Raw genomic sequence first — 19,947 nt, 5'->3', positions numbered from 1 at the left:
CTCTAATGAACCATCACTGTAAGGCAACATTAAATCCTTTGAAAGTCTCCCTCCCCCAAATAAAGGCAACATCTCTCTGATGAGTGATGAGATTTTATATGGCGTGCGCTCGTATAGTCCATTATTTTTCAAAAAGTAATGTATGGGCTATGCCATAGGATAATCCAAACTGTCCATTTGATAGGCTACAATTTAAAAGTACTTTACAGGCCACACCATAGATATCCAAACCGTCCATTTGTTGGGCCACAACGTAAATAGACTGCAGCCCAAAATCATTTCCATAGGATGATTGCAACCCTCCGATTTATAGAAGGTACAATAATATGCAATTCCTCTATAGATCAAAGGGTTGGGATTATCCTATGGAAATGATTTTTGGGCCACAACCTATTTACGTTATGGCCCATGAAATGGACAGTTTGGATCATCTTATAATGTGCCCATCAAGTGGAAGGTTTGGATCATCTTATGCCTATTGTAGTATGGTGTGCCCATCAAATGGACAGTTTGGATCTTCCTATGGTGTGGCACGTACAATACTTTTTGGCAAGTGGGATTGGGAATTAGGGATCTGCTAGGGACTATCGATCAATTAAATGAATCTGAGAGCAACCACGTTTGTCCCCAGGTTAATAAACTGAATAAGACAAAATCTTAGCCTGTGTGGCTACTCTCACATGCAACAGCCAAGCCGCAACATGCCTGAAGTGATTGTCCCTAGCAAATCTTTAGTTTGAAACCTAACATTTAACAAAGTAAAGTGACTGTCCCTGAAAGATGCGGGGCGGGGAAAGGGGGGGGATGGGGATTAGATATTCCCCGTGGGGAGGGGAGGGGGATTCCCCATGGTCCCCACAGTGGAGGGGGAAAATTCCCCACAGAGGGGAAGGGGTAGGGGACCCCAACATCTGGCCCGACCCGCCCCGTTGCCAGCCCTAGAGGAGAAGAAAGGAGATGGATTTGGGTTAATAAAAGGAGAATAAACCCTAGAAAATTTGGTCTTATTTAGAGAAGAAATGGGAGGAGATCTCTCGCAGGAGGGAAACAAAAAGTCTCGGGGGAATGAAAAATGTAATCCCGCGTTTATTTTTTAGGTAAATGATCCGAACCATCCATGTGTTGGGACATAATGTACATAGGTTGTGCCCAAAAAATCATTTCTATAAGATGATCACAACCCTCCGATCTATAGATAAACTGCATATTACGGTACCTTCTATAGATTGGAGAGCTAGGATCAACTTATGGAAATAATTTTTTGGGCACAACGTATTTACGTTATGGCCCATCACATGGATAGTTTGGATCGTCCTATGGAGTGGTTTGTACAGTACTTTTTGAAAAATAAGGGACTATGAGGGCTTACACCATATAAATTCTCATCATTTCCCTATTTTTTTATCGTCATGTAACAACGGTCTATTTTTGACCGCATCTAATGCACCATATTTAGGTAGTGTTCTTGTAGTGTGGCCATATGAATGGACTGCTAGGCTAATTGGTTTAACAGTGCACCCCATGAATTTCAGAAATCATGAATGATATTTTCAACCGTTATACTAGTTTTCCTATAGTTTATAGTGATCATAACAAACATTGACCAACATTTTAAAGACCTTAACATGATTTTACAAAAGGCATTGATAAGTTCGCCCCCTTCTATGATGAATCCACCTTGTATTTTTTTCAAAATGGATTGTAAAGCCTACACCATACGGGCGGGGTCTGGGTTCACCAAATTGTGACACGTAAAATCCCGAGTCAATTTTTAGCCAGACCAGTACCGGTTGGGTGAAACCCGGCCCGGCCCACCCGTTTGGCAGGTCTATCTAAGATCTAGTTAGTCTACTAATCTACAAATATACACTAAGTTTGTAAATGAAGATCATTCTGTCCTAATAGATATTCTACCTTTTCTTTTCTTTTTTTTCGTTATAGGATGTCCATTCGGGTGGTCGACTAATGAAGACCGACGTACATACCTCGGTTTGAGACGTTAAGGTCATATTCATTCTCTTGTAAATGAACACACTACCCCATTGACATTATTGAATGTAATCAATTGGAGATTCTTGTCTTAACCGTCTATTCATAGACAATTCTATAATGGCTAGAATTTTCCAACTTCTGTGATTTTGGGATCGTGTGACACGGTGGGACCTATCATATTATTTAGTCAAAATTGTGTGCCATTGCATAGGATTAGTGACGCTTTATAAAGTGGCCGCTAAATTAAATCTTTAGTGGCGACCTATAATTCGCCATTGAAAAAACGAATTTCCATTAGACCATTTAATGGCGACTTATGAAAGGTAGTCACTAATACTAAACACGCCAACATTTCCTCTGAAAAAATTTCCCCTCCAGCGACAAGATAAGAAGTCGCCACTAATGTTTTAATTTTAGTGGTGACTTTTATTTGTCGTGACTAGAAACTAGTTATTACTGGCAAATACTAGGTCGCCACTAAATTAAATCTTTAGTGGTGACTAAAATCTCTTGTCGCTAAAACTCGTTATTATTGGCAACTTATATTTTGCCACTAAAGAAAGACCATTATAGTGGCGACTTCTGAAAAGTCGTCACTGATATTATTCCCGCCAACATTCCCCCGGTAAAATTCCCCGCCAATGACGGATAAAGTGGCAAGATGTTTAGTGACAAAACAAATGTTGTCGCTATACTTAGGCAATTACGTAGGATTAGTGACGAGATATAAAGTCGCCACTATCTTATAAGCTTTTGTGGCGAAAACTTTTTAATTAGCGATAAGAGAGGGAGTTGCAACTAATGTTTTAATTTTAGTGGCGACCTTTATTTTGCGTCACTAAAACCTTGTCATTAGTGGCGAAATGCAGGTCGCCACTAAAAATATCGCCACTGATGGCCCAATTTCTTGTAGTGATTACTTGCCAATATCAACAAACTAAGCAAAAGCTTAAACATGTCAACAACTAAGCCATATCCCTTCTACATTGTCTCCCTGAATCCCTAAAAAGACTCTGTCGACTTTTCTTATTCATGATAAACCCACGACACGTTCCTAACCTACCAGCTCCCACAAAATATAAAACAACCTAATTGATAATGACCCACAATGTGCATTACTGCACGTATCACGTCATTAATAGCAACTTGCATAACTGCACATATCCCCTCATTAATATCACCTCATAACTGCTCAAAACACTGGTGGAAACAAATATTTTATTTCCTTAAAGCCCTAAAATATGTGTCATATACATCTAATAGTTGTATGGGTGTGCCCCTGGCATGTTTGCTCATTTGCTATTGTCATTTCATGAAACTAGATAACATAGAATGAGTTGATGAATTGTTATTGGTGTATTCATACATTGTGTTGTGTCTCCATTTTCCCTTTTGTTGGTTAGATAACCTCTAGAGCTGTTTCTTTCACCCAACCTTACCATTAGTTTACTTTCATTTCTCCAGTTTGGTTAGTTCTGTTGCAGCCCGCCCGCCTAGTTTGCTGAAGGTCCCTATGAACAGTCTGTGACGCCATATTTCGTGTGTGTGACCGTGGGACCATTTACCAGCCGGTTCTGGAGTCGTGCCTATGCAGTAGTGTAGGTAGCTGGAGAAATTATATGATGAAAGGGTGTATAAGCAAATAAAGGTGGTGCGGTAGAAGTACCACCCTCGATATTTGATCCAACAGCAGCTCCTCAAATAGTGAGTTGAATAACAAGGATGGGATGACGAGTGCGTGTTTATATGCCCTCTCATTATAAGCAAGGTAGCCAATCCTAGTGCTTCATTCAAGATAAAATTATCAATCAGGGGAACAAATACCTGAACAGCTTATCCTAGGATCTCTCTCTCTCTCGGTGACCAGCTCCATTGGGAATATGTGACAACCACTCCTAAAAGGGGAATGATAAATTTGCCACTCTTTTTTCCCGTTCCACCCCTTTGTAGTGTAAAAAGATAATCGTAAATACACTAGATGGGGATGGCCCGGGGTACAGAGGGGGGCGAACTTTTCACTTCCCCTCTTTAAAAATGCTAATAATGTTAGAAAATAACTGTTTTGAAAGTGTACTTTAACAACCTGGTTTTTATGTCTAATGGTGATCGAAAAAAGATGATTAAGGTAAGCGACTTTGGCCACATCCACCCGACCAATTTCTATTGTACCTTCTGGCTCTCAATGATTAAGGGCCCACGCTTCGTTGGTTTTTCTATTAATTATATTCATAAATAGGGAAGTGATAAATCCACTCCTCTTTTTTACTTGTGAGAGAACAAAGAGATGTCATGGAATGAGAGTCCGATGACCCGAACCTTGATAACTTTGAGGTCTTGACTAAGATTAAACTTATCTGTTTTTACTTGTGAGAGAACTAGAGGGTACTCTAGTGTATTTGTGCCAACTCTTTTTCACAAGAGTGGGCTGTCCCACTTGTAAAAGGGAAGAATATATTATGTAGGGAGAGATGGGAGAAGGGCAATGATATTGTCACCCCCTGCATTACATGCACGCTCCCCTTTTAACGTGAAAAGTTGGCAACTTTAATGCTTTTTGACGTCAAATCACATTATAAGGAGGTGTGCACGTAATGGAGGCGGAGTGAAAATATCATCTCCCATGGGAGAATTATCTATATAATTACAGGAAAAAGATTTTGCGCTCGAGCGCACCAAGCTTATGGTGCGCCCGAGGGCCCAATAACATGTGGGCCCACTTTGTTAGGATGATCCAAAACATTCATTTGTTAGGATGTGTACAAAAAATCAGCTCCATAGGATCATCCTAACCCATCCAAAAGTGAAGGGCAAAATGGACAGATACCGTTTGCCACAAATCTACCCATTTTTGCCCTACACGTTTGGAGGGGTTAGGATGATCCAATAGTGTTGATTTTTGTTACACACCCTATCTGTGATGGGGCCTTGCAGATGAATGTTTTGGATCACAACAAAAAATGTGAGACCCATGTGATTGGGCCCTCGAGCGCACCATAAGCTCGAGCGCACAATCTTTTTCCTCATATAATTAATGCAATCTTATCAACTCTGATAGAATCAGATCAATTGCGAATTTTTATTCCTTAAGAAAAAGCAATAGTATTGATCTATATCTCAACATTCTATCGTAATCTATGCCGTGTACATGTTTTGGATTTTTAAAACTCTACATATAAGTGGGAAAATGATATTTCCACTCCATTGTTTCAATAATGACACTGTACTGTGCATTTTATAAAACTGTGTTTAAGAGCATATTCTGAATAATGATACCGAATTAGGAACATTAGTAAGGACCCAGTAATGACCTCTTAATACCTTGACAACTACTTGTCTGTCAGGGTTTGGTCTGTTCCACCCTTGGTGTTGCAGCCTACCTTAAAAACATATATAGGAAAATATAAATGATTTAGTGCCAATATTAATAAGGGTTTGGGAATATCATTTAATGGAATACTTGATTAACAAGAGCATTTAGCATTATTCCCAGTGTCGCAATATTACGCTCACAATTTGAGACATAATTTTAAATTTCTTTTCTTATGATCCTTTACCATCACACTATGAAGATCAGATGGTGATCTTGGTGATATGTGAAAAATGACCTATTATTCCAAAGCTTAAGCTGTTGGAGAAGGCATTATTTTAATCATTTATGCTTTAACACTCCCCCTCAGGTGTGGCCCTTCATTTTAAGGTTGGCCTACACATGGCTCATGTGGAACCTCTCTTGGGTTGCGATTATGTGAATTTTTAACATCGAGGAGCTTTCAACCTGTGAGAATTGCTCTGATACCATGTGAAACAACCAATTACTCCAAAAGCTTAAGCTGTTGGAGAATGCGTTATTTAATCATTTATACTTTAACAAGATGTGGGTCTGATATACTTTGGTGTATTTAAAAAGGCTGTAGGGTTGAGTGTCCACTTGCCATAATTTATTTGATCGTTATTGATCATAATAAGTTTCATTATTGGTAAATTTTTGCAACAAATTGCTAAAAAGGCTGATTGTTAGGATCACTCCCAACCAGTATCTTAAAAGATGAATCGAAGCTCCTAGTTCAACTTGGTTCACCCTTAAACACCTATTTTTAGGATGAACTTCCTGGTTTTTAATATAGCCCATGCAGATTATTTGAATCGGCTAGGTTGATGCAAACTAGGTTGAAGAACAATGCCTTGACTATTAAGCTAGAAGCTCAATCCCAAAATCAAGAGACATGGTACAACACGGGTACTTCCTTGTATGCCACTCATCCTATTATTGCTCTCCCTCAAGCAAGCTTAACTTTGGTGTACATTCTAGTGGGTTTAATCATTTAACATGTCCTTATTTTTAGAGGAATACTTAGCTGAAAGCTGTCCTTTAAAAAATTCAACCGCAGGAATATCCAGTTGGCTCCTGTCACTCAACCGCATTTACAATGGTAGTGACAAATGGCAAATTAAAGAAATGATGAATGGTTGGGTGATTAGGATCATGGATTTAAATTTCAGTTCCAGTTCGAATTTCGGCCTTGTCCGAAACCGAAATTTCAGCCGAAATCTGGTAATAGAAAAAAAAAAGTAATATTTTATTATATCCGAAATTTAGGCCGAAATCCGGTAATAGAAAAGAAAAGCAATATTTTGTTATATCCGAAACTTTGGCCGAAATTACCGAAACTTTGGAGTAATACTATATTTGTTAAACAAATTCAATTTCCCAAAAAATGGCCAAATTTTGGTAAACCTGAAATTTTGAATTTCGTGAAATTTCGGTTTTGGTGGCAGCTGAAATCAGGCCAAAATTTAAAACCCTGATGAGGATATAATGAAATGCCCTTTTTGCCTGGGATGATCCCCTGATGACCGAATTCATGTTAGACAAGCTAAACCTGTAGAAAACCAATGAAATCTCAATTGTACGAAATCTAGATCTGTAACCACATTTTGAAATTTGAGCGGGAGATTTCCCTCTCATTTGTACGTATAAATAGGCTCTAGTTCTGTTCATTGGGGAGGATCTTTCTACACTCAAAATTCTACCAAATTTAGTGAAATTCTTCCCTGTTGTGAGAAAAAGAGAGGAGATCTTGCCGGAGCTAACCAGATTCCTACCAGAATTCTTGCCATAAAATTTCCAGAAGGGTAAAAGGTTTTAAAGGCCTTTTCCACATTCTTCCGTCGAATTTCCATCAAGTTTATTGGAAGAAATAGCTGAGGGAACAGAGCGCCGCTAAAGATCGCCGGAGCATCGCCGTTTTTATCACCAGATTTTCATTGTCTTCACTTCACTCCAGGCTTTTCATTCCAACATTTTTGAGATTTTAATTTAAAGTAATCTAGATCTAGGGGAAAACCTAGGGAATTAGGATTCCCAAGGGTTTTCTACCAAATCCAATAGATATAGGATAGGATTTAAGAATAAGATTCTGAGATTCAAACTCTATTGAAGCTTAATGCTGGAGTTTTAGAATTGTGGATACTTCTTCCATAAACCTCAACAATCCCCAATGGAATTCAATATAATTTGAATTTTAAAGAGATCTGGTAGGTAATTTGGTAGATTTTAAGTTTCTAATAATCCCTAACAACCATATTAGTTTTTGGATCTCAAAATTTCCGTAGAATTCCGTAGAATTCTAAAATATTCTTTGGATTAGGAATTTCATACAAATTGAATTGTTATTTTCGTACATTTATGTTCGTGCGAAATTTTCAAATTCGTACGGAAATTGATCAGTTTCTCGGGAATTTTTCAAAATTTAAAATTGCACAAAAATTTGTATGAAATGATTTTCTGCTCTGTGTGAAATTATAGAACAAAATCAATTCTGTACGAATTCATCATGTGCAAAATGAAGAAATTTTGTGCAGAAATTGCCCTGTAAATCCGAGAAAATGTTGAAAAATACAAAAAAAAATTGAAAAACCAGAAAACAGTTGTGTTCAAAGTGGGAACAACACACAACCATTTTCTTGAAGGTTTCTTGAGCCAATGCTTGCAAATTGCTAAATAGCCCAATGGCTATAGCCGCTTGCTTTTGCACCGATTAATGGTGACTCTTGGATTTGGGTTCTTTCGACTCTTGGTTTAACTCATTTAATGGTGACTCTTAGCTTGCTCCTAGGACTCTATAAATATGTGCCTTAGGTGAGGCATTATATATAACAAAAAAGTGAGAGAACCAACTCCATTTTATCGTGGGAGAGGAAAAGCCAATCATTCTTGTGTGGATGAGTTCCACCATTTTCGTAATAGAAAGTTTATGATTCCAATCAATAGAGAGCTTGCCTGATCAGATTGTTGGGTTGTGCATTCCAACAATCTATTCTCCTGCTGGTCCTGGAGGTGGTACAGTCATCTTATCCCTGTACCGGAATTAGGCCAAATAACAATTTAAGGTGGGCGTTTGAGGACGTATGGCAGTATTACAATCCAGATTGTTTGTCATCATCTATTCATGCCAGTAAATTTATTTTTATATTTCTGTACTATTTTTCTAGTTATATCAATTTCTTTTAACCGCTTGCTCCAACAATGATAAATAAAAGGACTCATGATCGTAGGATCTGAGTGATCGAGTGATGTTTATTTCATGCTGAAGGTTCCGCTATTTAAAGACCATCTCGGAACAGTCTGTGACGCCTAGACCTGGCAAATGCGACCCGTGCCCGCGGGTCGACCCGACCCACCCGCAAATTTGCGGCCACGGGTCTGAGTTTTAGTGACCCGTCAAAACTAACCCGCGGATGACCCAACCTAGAAAAACACGGGTCGGGTCGGGTCATCCCGCGGGTCACTTGGCTTTTTTAAGGGTGGCGATTTTGTTATGCTAATCTAGTTAGATGGCTTTTTTTTTTCTAATGCAAAGGATGGTGATTTTGTCATGCTAATCTATTTTTTAAGGGTTTGATGCCTGAATAGGTTATGGCTAGCACCATAGGTTGATCCCAACCCTCCGATTTGAATGTGGGTTGATCACTTGATCCTAACCCTCTATAGATCGGAGGGTTAGGATCAACCTATTGAAATGATTTTTGGGGCAACACCTATTTAGCCTGTGGGCCATTTAATGGACGGTTTGGATCATCCCACGGTGCCGGCCATACCGCCCTCATCAAAATCCAGTGATAACATTTCCCAAAATAAACACCTGTTTGAATTTGCGGGTGACCCGCGGGTTGACCCAGCCCACCCACGGGCCGCGCGGGTCACCTAAATTCTGACCCGCAAAAATGCGGGTCATTTCCTGACCCAACCCGTGTGACCTGCACCCGCATCACCCACGGGTTGACTGGCCTGACCCACCCATTTGCCAGGTCTAGTGACGCCATATTTCGTGCATGGTCTGTGGTCTGTGGTCTGTGGGACCTTTTACCAATTGGTTATGGATTCGTGCATTATGCGGTAGTGTAGGTGGCTGGAGAAATTATATGATGAAAGGGTGAATAAACAAATAAAGGTAGTGCGGCAGAAGTACCACCCTTGATATTTGATCCCACAGCAGCTCCTCAAACAGTGAGCTGAATATCAAGGATGGGATGACGAGTACGTGTTTATATGCCCTCTCACCATATAAGCAATGTAGCCAAGTGCTTCATTCAAGATAAATTAATGAAGCAGGGGAACAAATACCTGAACAGCTTATCCTAGGATTTCTATCTCTCCGGGGACCAGCTCGATTGGGAATATGTGAATTTGCCCTCTTTCCTTCCCACTCCACCCCTCTGTAGTGTAAAAAGATAATGATAAACACACTAGATGGGGATGGCCCGGGGTAGAAAAGGGGACGAACATTTCAGTTCCCCTCTTAAAAACGCTAATAATGTTAGAAAACAACTGTTTTGCGAGTGTACTTTACCAACCTGACTTTAATGTCTAATCGTGATTAAAATAAAGATGATTAAGGTGTACCACTTTGGCAACATCCACCCGACCAATTACATTAAACCTTCTGGCTCTCAATGATTAAGGGCCCACGCTTGGTTGGTTTCTCTATTAATTATATTCATAAATAGGGAAGTGATATATCAGCCAATCTTTTTTACTTGAGACAGCCCCTTCTACTGTATTTATGCCCATGGTTTTAAATTTCAGTTTCGGTACCGGTATCGGACCCCACTGAAATCGAAATTTCGACCGAAATCCTGCGAAACAATGAAAACATTACTTTATTCAATACCAAATTTTGGTAATTTCGATCAAAATTTTGGTAAAATATGTAATTAATTAAGTAAAAACATGTTTTTGGATGAAATTTCAGAATTTAAGAAGAAATTTCGGAAAAAATGAAATTTAAACTGAAATTCCAAAATTTGACGAAATAAAATACCGTTTCTGGTATGGTACGTTTCGGTGCCAGTCCCAACCGGTACCCGAAATTTCGGATTTGGGTCGAAATTTAAAACCATGTTTATGCCTATTCCTTTTCATTAGGGGGGGTATATATCCTGCAGTTATCTATATAATTAATGCAATCAAATAAATAAATGCAAACCTTATCGACTCCGATAGAATCAAATCTCAATTGGGGGTATTTATTACTTATGAAAAAGCAATAGTTTTGATCTATATCTAAACATGCCATCGTAGTCTATGACGTTTACATGTTTTTTATTTTTAAAACTCTACATACAAGTAGGAAAATGATATTTCAACTCCCTTGTTTAAATAATGACACTCTACTATGCATTTTTTAAATCTTAGTTTAAGAGCATATTCTGAACAATGATACCGAATCAGGAACATGAGTATGGAACAAGCAATAACCTCTTTATATACCTTGACAACTACTTGTCTTTATCTTATTTTCTTTTTGGGGCCCCTTAAAATGTCAAAAGTCTCCCTCCATATTCCATGTGGCATGTCAGGGTTAGGTTTGTTCTAGCAAATCCCTAAAACGTATTTAGGAAAATATAAAGGATTTACTGCCAATATTAATAAGGGTGTGGGAATATCACATTATTTTAAATTTCTATTCACATGATCCTTACCATTACACTATGAAGATCAGATGGTAATCTTCGTGGTGATCTGTGAAAAACGACCAGTTACTCCAAAAGCTTAAGCTGTTGGGGAAGGGAAGGCATTGTTTAATCATTTATACTTAACACTCCCCTTATGTTTGGCCCTTCTTTTTAGGGGTGGCCTACACGGGGCTCATGTGGAACCTCTTTTAGTTTGCCATTATGTGAATTTTTAACATAAAGGAGTTTTTAACCCATGACAATTCTCTGATTCCATCTGAAACAACCAATTACTCAAAAAGCTTAAGCTGTTGGAGAAGGCGTTATTTAATCATTTATACTTTAACATGATGTGGGTCTGATCTACTTTGGTATTTAAAAATGCTGTAGGGTTGAGAGTGTCCACTTGCCATTAATTTGTTTCATCGATGATAAGTTTCGCAACAAAAATGATAAAAATATTGTGATTGTTAGGCTCACAGCTTCCAACCAATATTTTAAAAACTGGACTGAAGCTCCGAGTCCAACTTGGTTCAACCTAAACCAGTAATCTTTTGGTTGAACCTCTAGGTTTTTAATGTACCGCGTGCAGATTATTTGAATCGGCTATGTTGATGTAAAGCAGGTCACTTCCTTGAAGGTCACTCATCCTATTATTACTCTCGCTCAAGCACGTTTAACTTCGGTGTACATTCTAGTGGGTTTAATCATTTAACATGTCATTATTTTCAGAGGAATACTAAACAGAAAGCTTTCCTTTTAAAAATTCAACCATAAGAGTACCCCATTGGATCCTGTCACTCAACTGCATTTACAATGGTACTGACAAATTCAAAATTAAAGAAATGATGAATGGTTGGGTGAAGAGGATCATGGATTTAAATTTCGGTTTTGGACCGAATTTTGGCTGGGCCTAGACTAAAATTCGGTTGAAACTGGTAATAGAGAAGAAAAAGTAATATTTTCTTATATCCAAAATTTTGGCTGAAATTTTGGAATAATACTACATTTGTTAAAAATAATTCAATTTCCCGAAATTTTGGATTTCATGAAATTTCAGTTTTGGTGTCAAATGAAATCCGAAATTTCGGATTTCGGCTGAAATTTAAAACCTTGATGAGGATAAAATGAAATGCTCATTTTTTGCTTGGGCGCCAATAAGTTTAGCATTCGTTTTATGTTTTAACCCTAAAAAGGGAACCGAAAACCTAATGGATGATTGAGTTATCTAGATAATTAATAAAACAATCTCATGTATGGTTGTTGATTTCTTAATTTTCTCTCATTTTCTTATAACTTTACTGGAAACAATAGGAAAGTGATATATTGGAGTCCATTTTCTTTAATGTGCAAGCCCCATCAATTGTATTTACGACTACTCTTTTACACAACAAGGGGGTTGCCCGGTGAATAAAAAGGGGCAAATATCCATGATATGAACAACTTTATCCACTCTACAAGTAACAGGCCAACTTAGTGATAAGGATTATCCTGTTTTTTTTTCTTTGGCTATGATTATGCACTTACCCACAAAGTCAATTTTCCTATTAGAAGCTTAAAAATGCTATCCTAACAATCACCATTGGGCCCCCACCATATAGTGCCACTTGTATTTGGTCCGTTGATCGATTGGGCAACCCTAATTTCAGCCAAATTCAATCTATCCACTTTGATCAGACAATCCTCACCCCTTGATCTAAATCAGTGGTTATCTACTTATTACATGATTTAATCATATTTAGAGATGTATTTAGAGTGCATGGACAACTTGGTTAAGCATCTTTGTATTAATTTATCTAATTAACACAATGGTTCGGAGAAAGCATGTAATAATCATCATCAAAATCCTACTAAAAAATAGTAAAGCAGAAACTTGAAGAAAGTACTAAAAAGGTGAGAAAGAAGTAAAGAACTACTACTGCCTCCACTGGGAAAAGATAAAGTAAAGAGTAAGACGCAGAAAAAGATAAGAGTCGTTTGATAATCAAAGGAAGAGAAGAATATTTTCTTACGGTCAGACTCGTCTTTCGATATGAGCAGAGATACACCAGCAAAAGCAAAATAAATTATGTCTTTATCTTGTCTTTGGATTCGATTTTCACACAATAAATAATGTCTTTCTGTCAGATTCACCTCAGAACGTCAGACGCAACCACAGCCACACGATTGTTTAACAAGAAGGATCCCGAAAATTCTAGACGTTGAAGAAGACGGACACGTGTCGGTGTTTGGACGGTGGATGCAGCTTTTGGATAACGATGACGGATGTGGGCCCCACCACGAAAACGACAGCATGGCGCCACGTGGAAAGTTCAGCCAATGGAAGGTCGTAAATTCGAAACATATCGTTTTCTCGAGGTTCCGTGAGGGGAATAATAAAAACGTTTAACAAACCTTCAAAACTTAGAACGGAAGAAAGTTTGGTGTTGAAATTACAAGAATGTTTAGAGCAGATGAAAGAAACAGAAGGGTATTTCTGACCTTTCATCTGACCACTTTTGTCGTTAGCGGTAGATGTATATGTATGTACACTGTCAGCGTTACAGTGCACGAGAGAGATACTGGTTGTGGCCTGCTTATTTATTCCCCCTCATATTTGATAAGCGCAGCCCATGTTCTATTTCCTGCCACAATTCCAATTTTAGTAATTTGTCAGGCTAGTCTGTCTACCAGAAAGAAAGTTGCCAAAAAGACACTGTTAGGCTGGCTCATAACATTCACTATCCGGACGAATTTTTGCCACGTGTACATAATCGGATCCGTTGATTTAACAAGAGGCGAGAGGAAGAGACATATAGGGATCGATTTATCACTGCCCATTTTTTTTTTGTCTTTTTGTTATTCATGGAATGTGAGTTTGGCATGAGATTAAAATCATAATGGCCATAAACCCAAGATTTTCTACAAGATCAACGGTCTTTATTGCAACAAATTGTATCAGATACGGCCAAAATTTGACCGTCAGCACTAATCCCCAGGACGGTACTCCGGTCTAGACGTTCACAAAATGCAGAGGGTGGCGATATCAGTTTTCAGTTTGGTAATTTCGTTTTCTTTTCGTTAATTATAAATTCGCACCCAACTAAAGAGCGCATGTGGCAGACTTTAAAGCGGTGCGAATTATCCTAAAGTGGGTGCGAATTTATCAGTGCCCTTTTTATGAGAAGGCGAAATGTAGCCGTTGAGGAGAGTGGATGCCAGGCTGGACTGGCTAAGAGAGATATGATTAAAAGGTCACATGGTCAAGCTGTAAAAAGGGCCCCACCAACCCCTCTAACCTTTCTTTAATTATTAATTATTTTCAAGCCCTAGCCTCTTATCCATAAATTCCACCTCCCCTGCTCATTCCTCATTCTGAAACTCACTAGCAAAAACCAAACAGAGAAGAAAAAAGGAAAATCAGAGCTCTCTAGAGAGGAAAAAAAAATCCCAAAATGTCTAAGGAAGTGAGTGAAGAAACTTCACATGGAAAAGACTACACAGACCCACCACCAGCACCACTCATAGACATAGGAGAACTCAAGCTCTGGTCATTTTACAGAGCTTTAATCGCTGAATTCATTGCCACTTTGCTCTTTCTCTACATCACAATCGCCACAGTAATCGGCCATAAAAAACAAACCGATTTATGTGGTGGCGTTGGCCTTCTAGGAATCGCCTGGGCTTTTGGTGGCATGATCTTTATCCTTGTCTATTGCACTGCTGGAATCTCAGGTTCAAAAACTTAACAAAAAAAAAAAAAAATTGGCTTAATTTTCCCATTTTACTCTTGTAATTTGTTTGCTCTTTTTGAAGGTGGACATATCAATCCTGCTGTGACCTTTGGTTTGTTTTTGGCAAGGAAGGTTTCGTTACCTAGAGCCATTTGTTATATGGTGGCTCAGTGTTTAGGAGCGATTTGTGGGGTTGGTTTGGTGAAGGCTTTTATGAAACACCCTTATGATTCTCAAGGGGGTGGTGCTAATGAAGTTGCATCTGGTTATTCTAAGGGAACTGCTTTGGGTGCTGAGATTATTGGGACTTTTGTGCTTGTTTACACTGTTTTTTCTGCTACTGATCCTAAGAGAAGTGCTCGTGATTCTCACGTTCCAGTAAGTAGTCTAACTCTGTACATGGTTTTTTATTCTCTTCTTATTACGTTCTTGATGGGTTATTTTTTTGTGTTTGTATTTTGGGCAGGTTCTGGCACCTTTGCCTATTGGGTTTGCTGTTTTTATGGTGCACTTAGCGACTATTCCTATTACTGGAACTGGTATTAACCCTGCTAGGAGTTTTGGAGCTGCTGTTATTTACAACAAGGATAAGGCCTGGGATGACCAAGTAAGAAGCTTCATTAGTACCTAAAAATATAACCCAGTTCGGTTTATTTTCTTGATATATTAAGCCTACAGATACTCGCACAACCATGTTTTGATAACTGCACTAACTCACCCAGTCTTTTAATTACTTGAAGTTTTGAGAAGCCAACTAAAAAAGAAAAGACAAAGTGGGTTAGTGGGAGTATCAAAATATGGTAGTGCCAATATCAGTAGCCTGTATATTTTGATTATTACCTAGTCTTTTCTTTCATTGTTCTGAGAGTTATTCTTTTCTTTATTTTTTTGTGATGAACGGGCTGAGATATTGTGTGTGCAGTGGATTTTCTGGGTTGGGCCTTTCGTTGGAGCACTAGCTGCAGCTGCATACCACCAATACATACTGAGAGCAGCGGCCATTAAAGCCTTGGGATCATTCCGTAGCAACCCGAATAACTGAGAGCAGTGCCAGTCACTTATTTGCATGTGGTTTGTGTAATTGTGTGAGCTTGATTGAAGGGAAAAAAAAAAATAGATAGAATAGAAGGAACTTTTCTTTTATTTTCTTTTGTTCTTATCCGATTGTGTAGAGGAGGGTGTAATGGTATATACTCTCTGTCTGTGAATTATTGTTTGATTAATGGAAGTTTAGTGGAGGGGTTTACTTTATGTCATCTCATCTTCACACATTGTGTATTATGATATGGAATATATGTTTGAGTGAAAATTTGTAATCGTTTGAGTGAGTGAGTGAAAATTTGTAATCGTTATGATATGGAATGTCTAGTAGCCATTCATTTAAAAGGCTACCGGATAGAGTGTCCACAAAAATCAGATCCATAGGATCATTCTATTCCATCCAAATGTGGAGGGAAAATGGGTAGACCTGGCAAACGGGTGGGTCGGGTCGATCGTGCGGGTCAAAATGATCCGCATTCCTACGAGTCAGCAACCGGTGACTCGTACCCAGTGAGGGTGGGTCGGGTCGACCCGCGGGTGCAGGTCAAAATGATCCGCATTCCTACGGGTCAGTAACCGGTGACTCGTACCCAGTGCGGGTGGGTCGGGTTGACCCGCAATTTTTTCCAAAACAAAGTTTTATTGGGCGGTGATAAATGCACTCCCTAATTTTCAAAATGGACGGTCCAGCCTCTACCATATACGATGATCCAAACCGTTCATTTGATGGGACACAACGTAAATAGATCGTGCCCCAAAAATCATTGCCATAGGATAATCTAAACTGTTCGAAGTTTTCTTCTTCCTGAAGCTGAAAATCTGTTCTAGTGGCAACAATCTGCAGCAAAGAAGCAAATGTCTGAATAAAATGAAGCATCAACAAATTTATAGAAATAAAGAAGAAACAAACAGCTTTTTTTTCTCCAACATTATTCATTCATGGGTTTGAACTAGAAGAGAGAGACCAACATTATCATTCACTCGACAGCATGAAAAAAAACAACTTTTTTATGTAGAAAGAAAAAAACCAAAAAAGAAGAAAAAAACTTAATTACGATATTTTGTGCTCGTAGGGAGCTTGGGATCAATCCGATTCCGAGCCTTTTGTTTTGGCTTCTTCAAGCTTCGGTTGCTCTGCTCTTTACTCCTCAAAATCTCAAACCCTAACTAGAGTAAGTCTCTAAACCCTAAAAGTATAAACGATTAAACGAGAGAGTCGAGAGACTCACTCGAGTCAGTCAACAATGTTTTGATCTTAGCCCTTGATCGACCCGACCCGACCCTTGTTTTTGCGGGTTGGGTCACACGCGGTTCAGTTTTGACGGGTCACTAAAACTCAGACCTGTACCTACAAATTTGCAGGTGGGTCGGGTCGACCCGCGGGCACAGGTCGCTTTTGCCAGGTCTAGAAAATTGGTAGATTTGTGGACAAACAGTATATAAGCTTATCTACTCGACCAAGTAGAATCTTTTTTCCGAGCATAAAATGTCTGAATAAAATGAAGCATCAACAAATTTATAGAAATAAAGAAGAAACAAACAGCTTTTTTTTCTCCAACATTATTCATTCATGGGTTTGAACTAGAAGAGAGAGACCAACATTATCATTCACTCGACAGCATGAAAAAAAACAACTTTTTTATGTAGAAAGAAAAAAACCAAAAAAGAAGAAAAAAACTTAATTACGATATTTTGTGCTCGTAGGGAGCTTGGGATCAATCCGATTCCGAGCCTTTTGTTTTGGCTTCTTCAAGCTTCGGTTGCTCTGCTCTTTACTCCTCAAAATCTCAAACCCTAACTAGAGTAAGTCTCTAAACCCTAAAAGTATAAACGATTAAACGAGAGAGTCGAGAGACTCACTCGAGTCAGTCAACAATGTTTTGATCTTAGCCCTTGATCGACCCGACCCGACCCTTGTTTTTGCGGGTTGGGTCACACGCGGTTCAGTTTTGACGGGTCACTAAAACTCAGACCTGTACCTACAAATTTGCAGGTGGGTCGGGTCGACCCGCGGGCACAGGTCGCTTTTGCCAGGTCTAGAAAATTGGTAGATTTGTGGACAAACAGTATATAAGCTTATCTACTCGACCAAGTAGAATCTTTTTTCCGAGCATAAAATGGAAAAAGTTTGCATTTTTTCTTGAATAAAATGCTAATTTTTATACACTCGAAAAAATTCCGGGGAAAATGCGTTTACAAAATAAGATTATGGGAAATATAATTCCAGATTTGAAATTTTCATGGAAAGTTTTCACTAGGAAAACATAATGCATGGTCAATGTAATTTTGGAAAATTTTGTGGTAATCAAGGAAAATTTTGTAAACATTTTCTATATACTCTACAGTTATGGAAAATAAAATTTATGGGGTGTGCTAGGGGTGCAATTTTCCTTGATTAACATGGAAAAATTTCAATGTTGAAAAAATCTATGGAAAATGAGTTTACAAAAGAAATTATAGAAAATTAAATGTTACTAGGTTTGCAATTTTCCTTATAACATGGAAAATTTTCTATTTGCTGAAACAAATTAAAAAAAATTCCTGTGACACAACTCACACAACAACTGTTCTTGTTTTTTAGGGAAAGCATAAAAGAATATTCAAAAGTTTCTCAGAGTAGTTGGCAAAGTCGAACAAAGACGAAAGCTACCGTAACATATCCTATCATTTTTCAACACGTGGCTGCCTGTCATTGGCAAAGCCAACAGAAGGTCCTGTATTGGATACCAGGTCGCTTTATCCATGATTTTTTGGTTTCAAAGCAAGAAAGCAAAAATAGCTTTTTCCATTTCAAAAAGAAAACTCCACTAAAATAGAAAGTCCATAATGGAAAAATAAATAAGACTTCGCGTTCCCGGGAAAACACCCCATTTTTTTCCTGAGAAAGCTAAAATTCGCATGTTCACTTGTCTCAAGGGATTTTGAAGGAGCCTAAGTGGAAAATGTCACATCTGACATGGAAATTGGAAAAATTGATGTGGAAATGAGTCTTTTCTCACAAATTTGAGATTCATTTTCCCTTTATTTTGATGAGATTTGCTTTCCCAGGAAAACTAGTGAAAAAAGGTGAGCAAGCAATTTCTCGGGAAACCATTTCCTGCACAGTTCCTGCGCGAGTGAACTGGCGCGGGAAACCTTTTCCTATATAGTTTTCCTGGATTTCTTTTCCTATTGCCACGTCAGATGCACAGGAAACCTTTTATTTTCCTTTCCCGGGAAAACAAGTAAATAAGAAAAGATTCCTCTCACCGTAAAAAAAAAAAGAAGACACATCTTCATTTGGTGTCTTTAAGATGGGGCCCACAAGTTTTCTTTGTTTGAGCGAGATGGGCGTTTCTTTGGAACCTTCCCGTTCAATACCAACCACGTAACTACCAAATTTAGCAGAGTAAATAATTATTTGGTAGGAGTGTGAATATCAATGTTCTTAGTTGTATATAAATGACATCTCATAGCCATCTGATCAAGATCCAACGGTTGTGATACTATTTCAAACAATAATTTAGAGTGATCGTTCGTGATGTGGGCCCGCTCACCAAACTAATGACGAACCACTATTTTCATGTATGTACGCGTTACATTACATAAGGAAGTGATATATTCACCCTTTTTTTAAAAAACTTGGGACAGCCCGCACCATTATATTTATGACTACTTTTTACATTACAGTGGGGTATCCCAAGTAAAATATAAGGGGCGAATATTAGCACGGCGATTCCTCCCTTTATTTTCAAGTTGAAGAAATGTTACGAAACCGAACTTTATAATAGTGCGATTAGGAAAGCGTAAATCAAAAGAAAGGGTGAGATTATTAAAACGAGAGCAATGTGGATGTCACTTTCAAAATAATTGCATTGCTATTTCTTGGTCTTGCATCAAAATCATCAAGAGGCTCTTTCACTTTTTGTTCAATGGTTGAGATTACCAAACTGTTAAAACAAGTTTTTTAATCTAATCCCTTGATATCGGGCCATGAAGAGATGAAATTCACTCCAAAATCAAAGACCTGATTCTTTCTAATCTTCCAATTTCTATCAGTTAATTGAGAAATTATATGTTGCCCCGACCAACAAAATCAGAAGGGCTAGGTGCCCTTAGTGTTTTGACCAGATTAAAATCCATGGCCAGGTGGTTGCCATCTATAGCCCTTTGAGATTTTGACGGTCGGCCACCATATAAAAACTGGCCCAATAGATCAATGGTTTCATTCACAGAACAAGGGGGCCTAATTGTACATATACTCATA

At 38.4% G+C, this 19,947-nt stretch overlaps 1 protein-coding gene across 1 annotated transcript; it reads left to right on the top strand.

The window, feature by feature from the left end:
* The first annotated feature begins 14,285 nt into the window (after positions 1-14,285).
* Positions 14,286-15,911, top strand: LOC143886532 (putative aquaporin PIP2-8). Its single transcript, XM_077390543.1, has 4 exons — positions 14,286-14,661; positions 14,743-15,038; positions 15,127-15,267; positions 15,583-15,911. Exons 1-4 carry the CDS (start codon positions 14,382-14,384, stop codon positions 15,700-15,702), a joined length of 837 nt encoding a protein of 278 aa, XP_077246658.1. The 5' UTR covers positions 14,286-14,381; the 3' UTR covers positions 15,703-15,911.
* The last annotated feature ends 4,036 nt before the right edge of the window (positions 15,912-19,947 follow it).

The sequence above is a fragment of the Tasmannia lanceolata genome, unplaced genomic scaffold (assembly GCF_043159265.1).
Source record: "Tasmannia lanceolata isolate RefF3 unplaced genomic scaffold, GAP_Taslan_0.1 ptg000011l, whole genome shotgun sequence".
Lineage (NCBI taxonomy): Eukaryota > Viridiplantae > Streptophyta > Magnoliopsida > Canellales > Winteraceae > Tasmannia > Tasmannia lanceolata.
Note: the sequence above shows the minus strand (reverse complement) of the source record. Positions and strands in the feature narration are given on the sequence as shown.

What these genes read in the sequence shown, in the direction of transcription:
- LOC143886532 (XM_077390543.1), top strand. Translation starts at nt 14,382, where the DNA reads ATGTCTAAGGAAGTGAGTGAAGAAACTTCACATGGAAAAGACTACACA. An exon ending in TTGCACTGCTGGAATCTCAG is followed by an intron (nt 14,662 to 14,742) that starts GTTCAAAAACTT and finishes CTCTTTTTGAAG; the next exon opens with GTGGACATATCAATCCTGCT. An exon ending in ATAAGGCCTGGGATGACCAA is followed by an intron (nt 15,268 to 15,582) that starts GTAAGAAGCTTC and finishes TTGTGTGTGCAG; the next exon opens with TGGATTTTCTGGGTTGGGCC.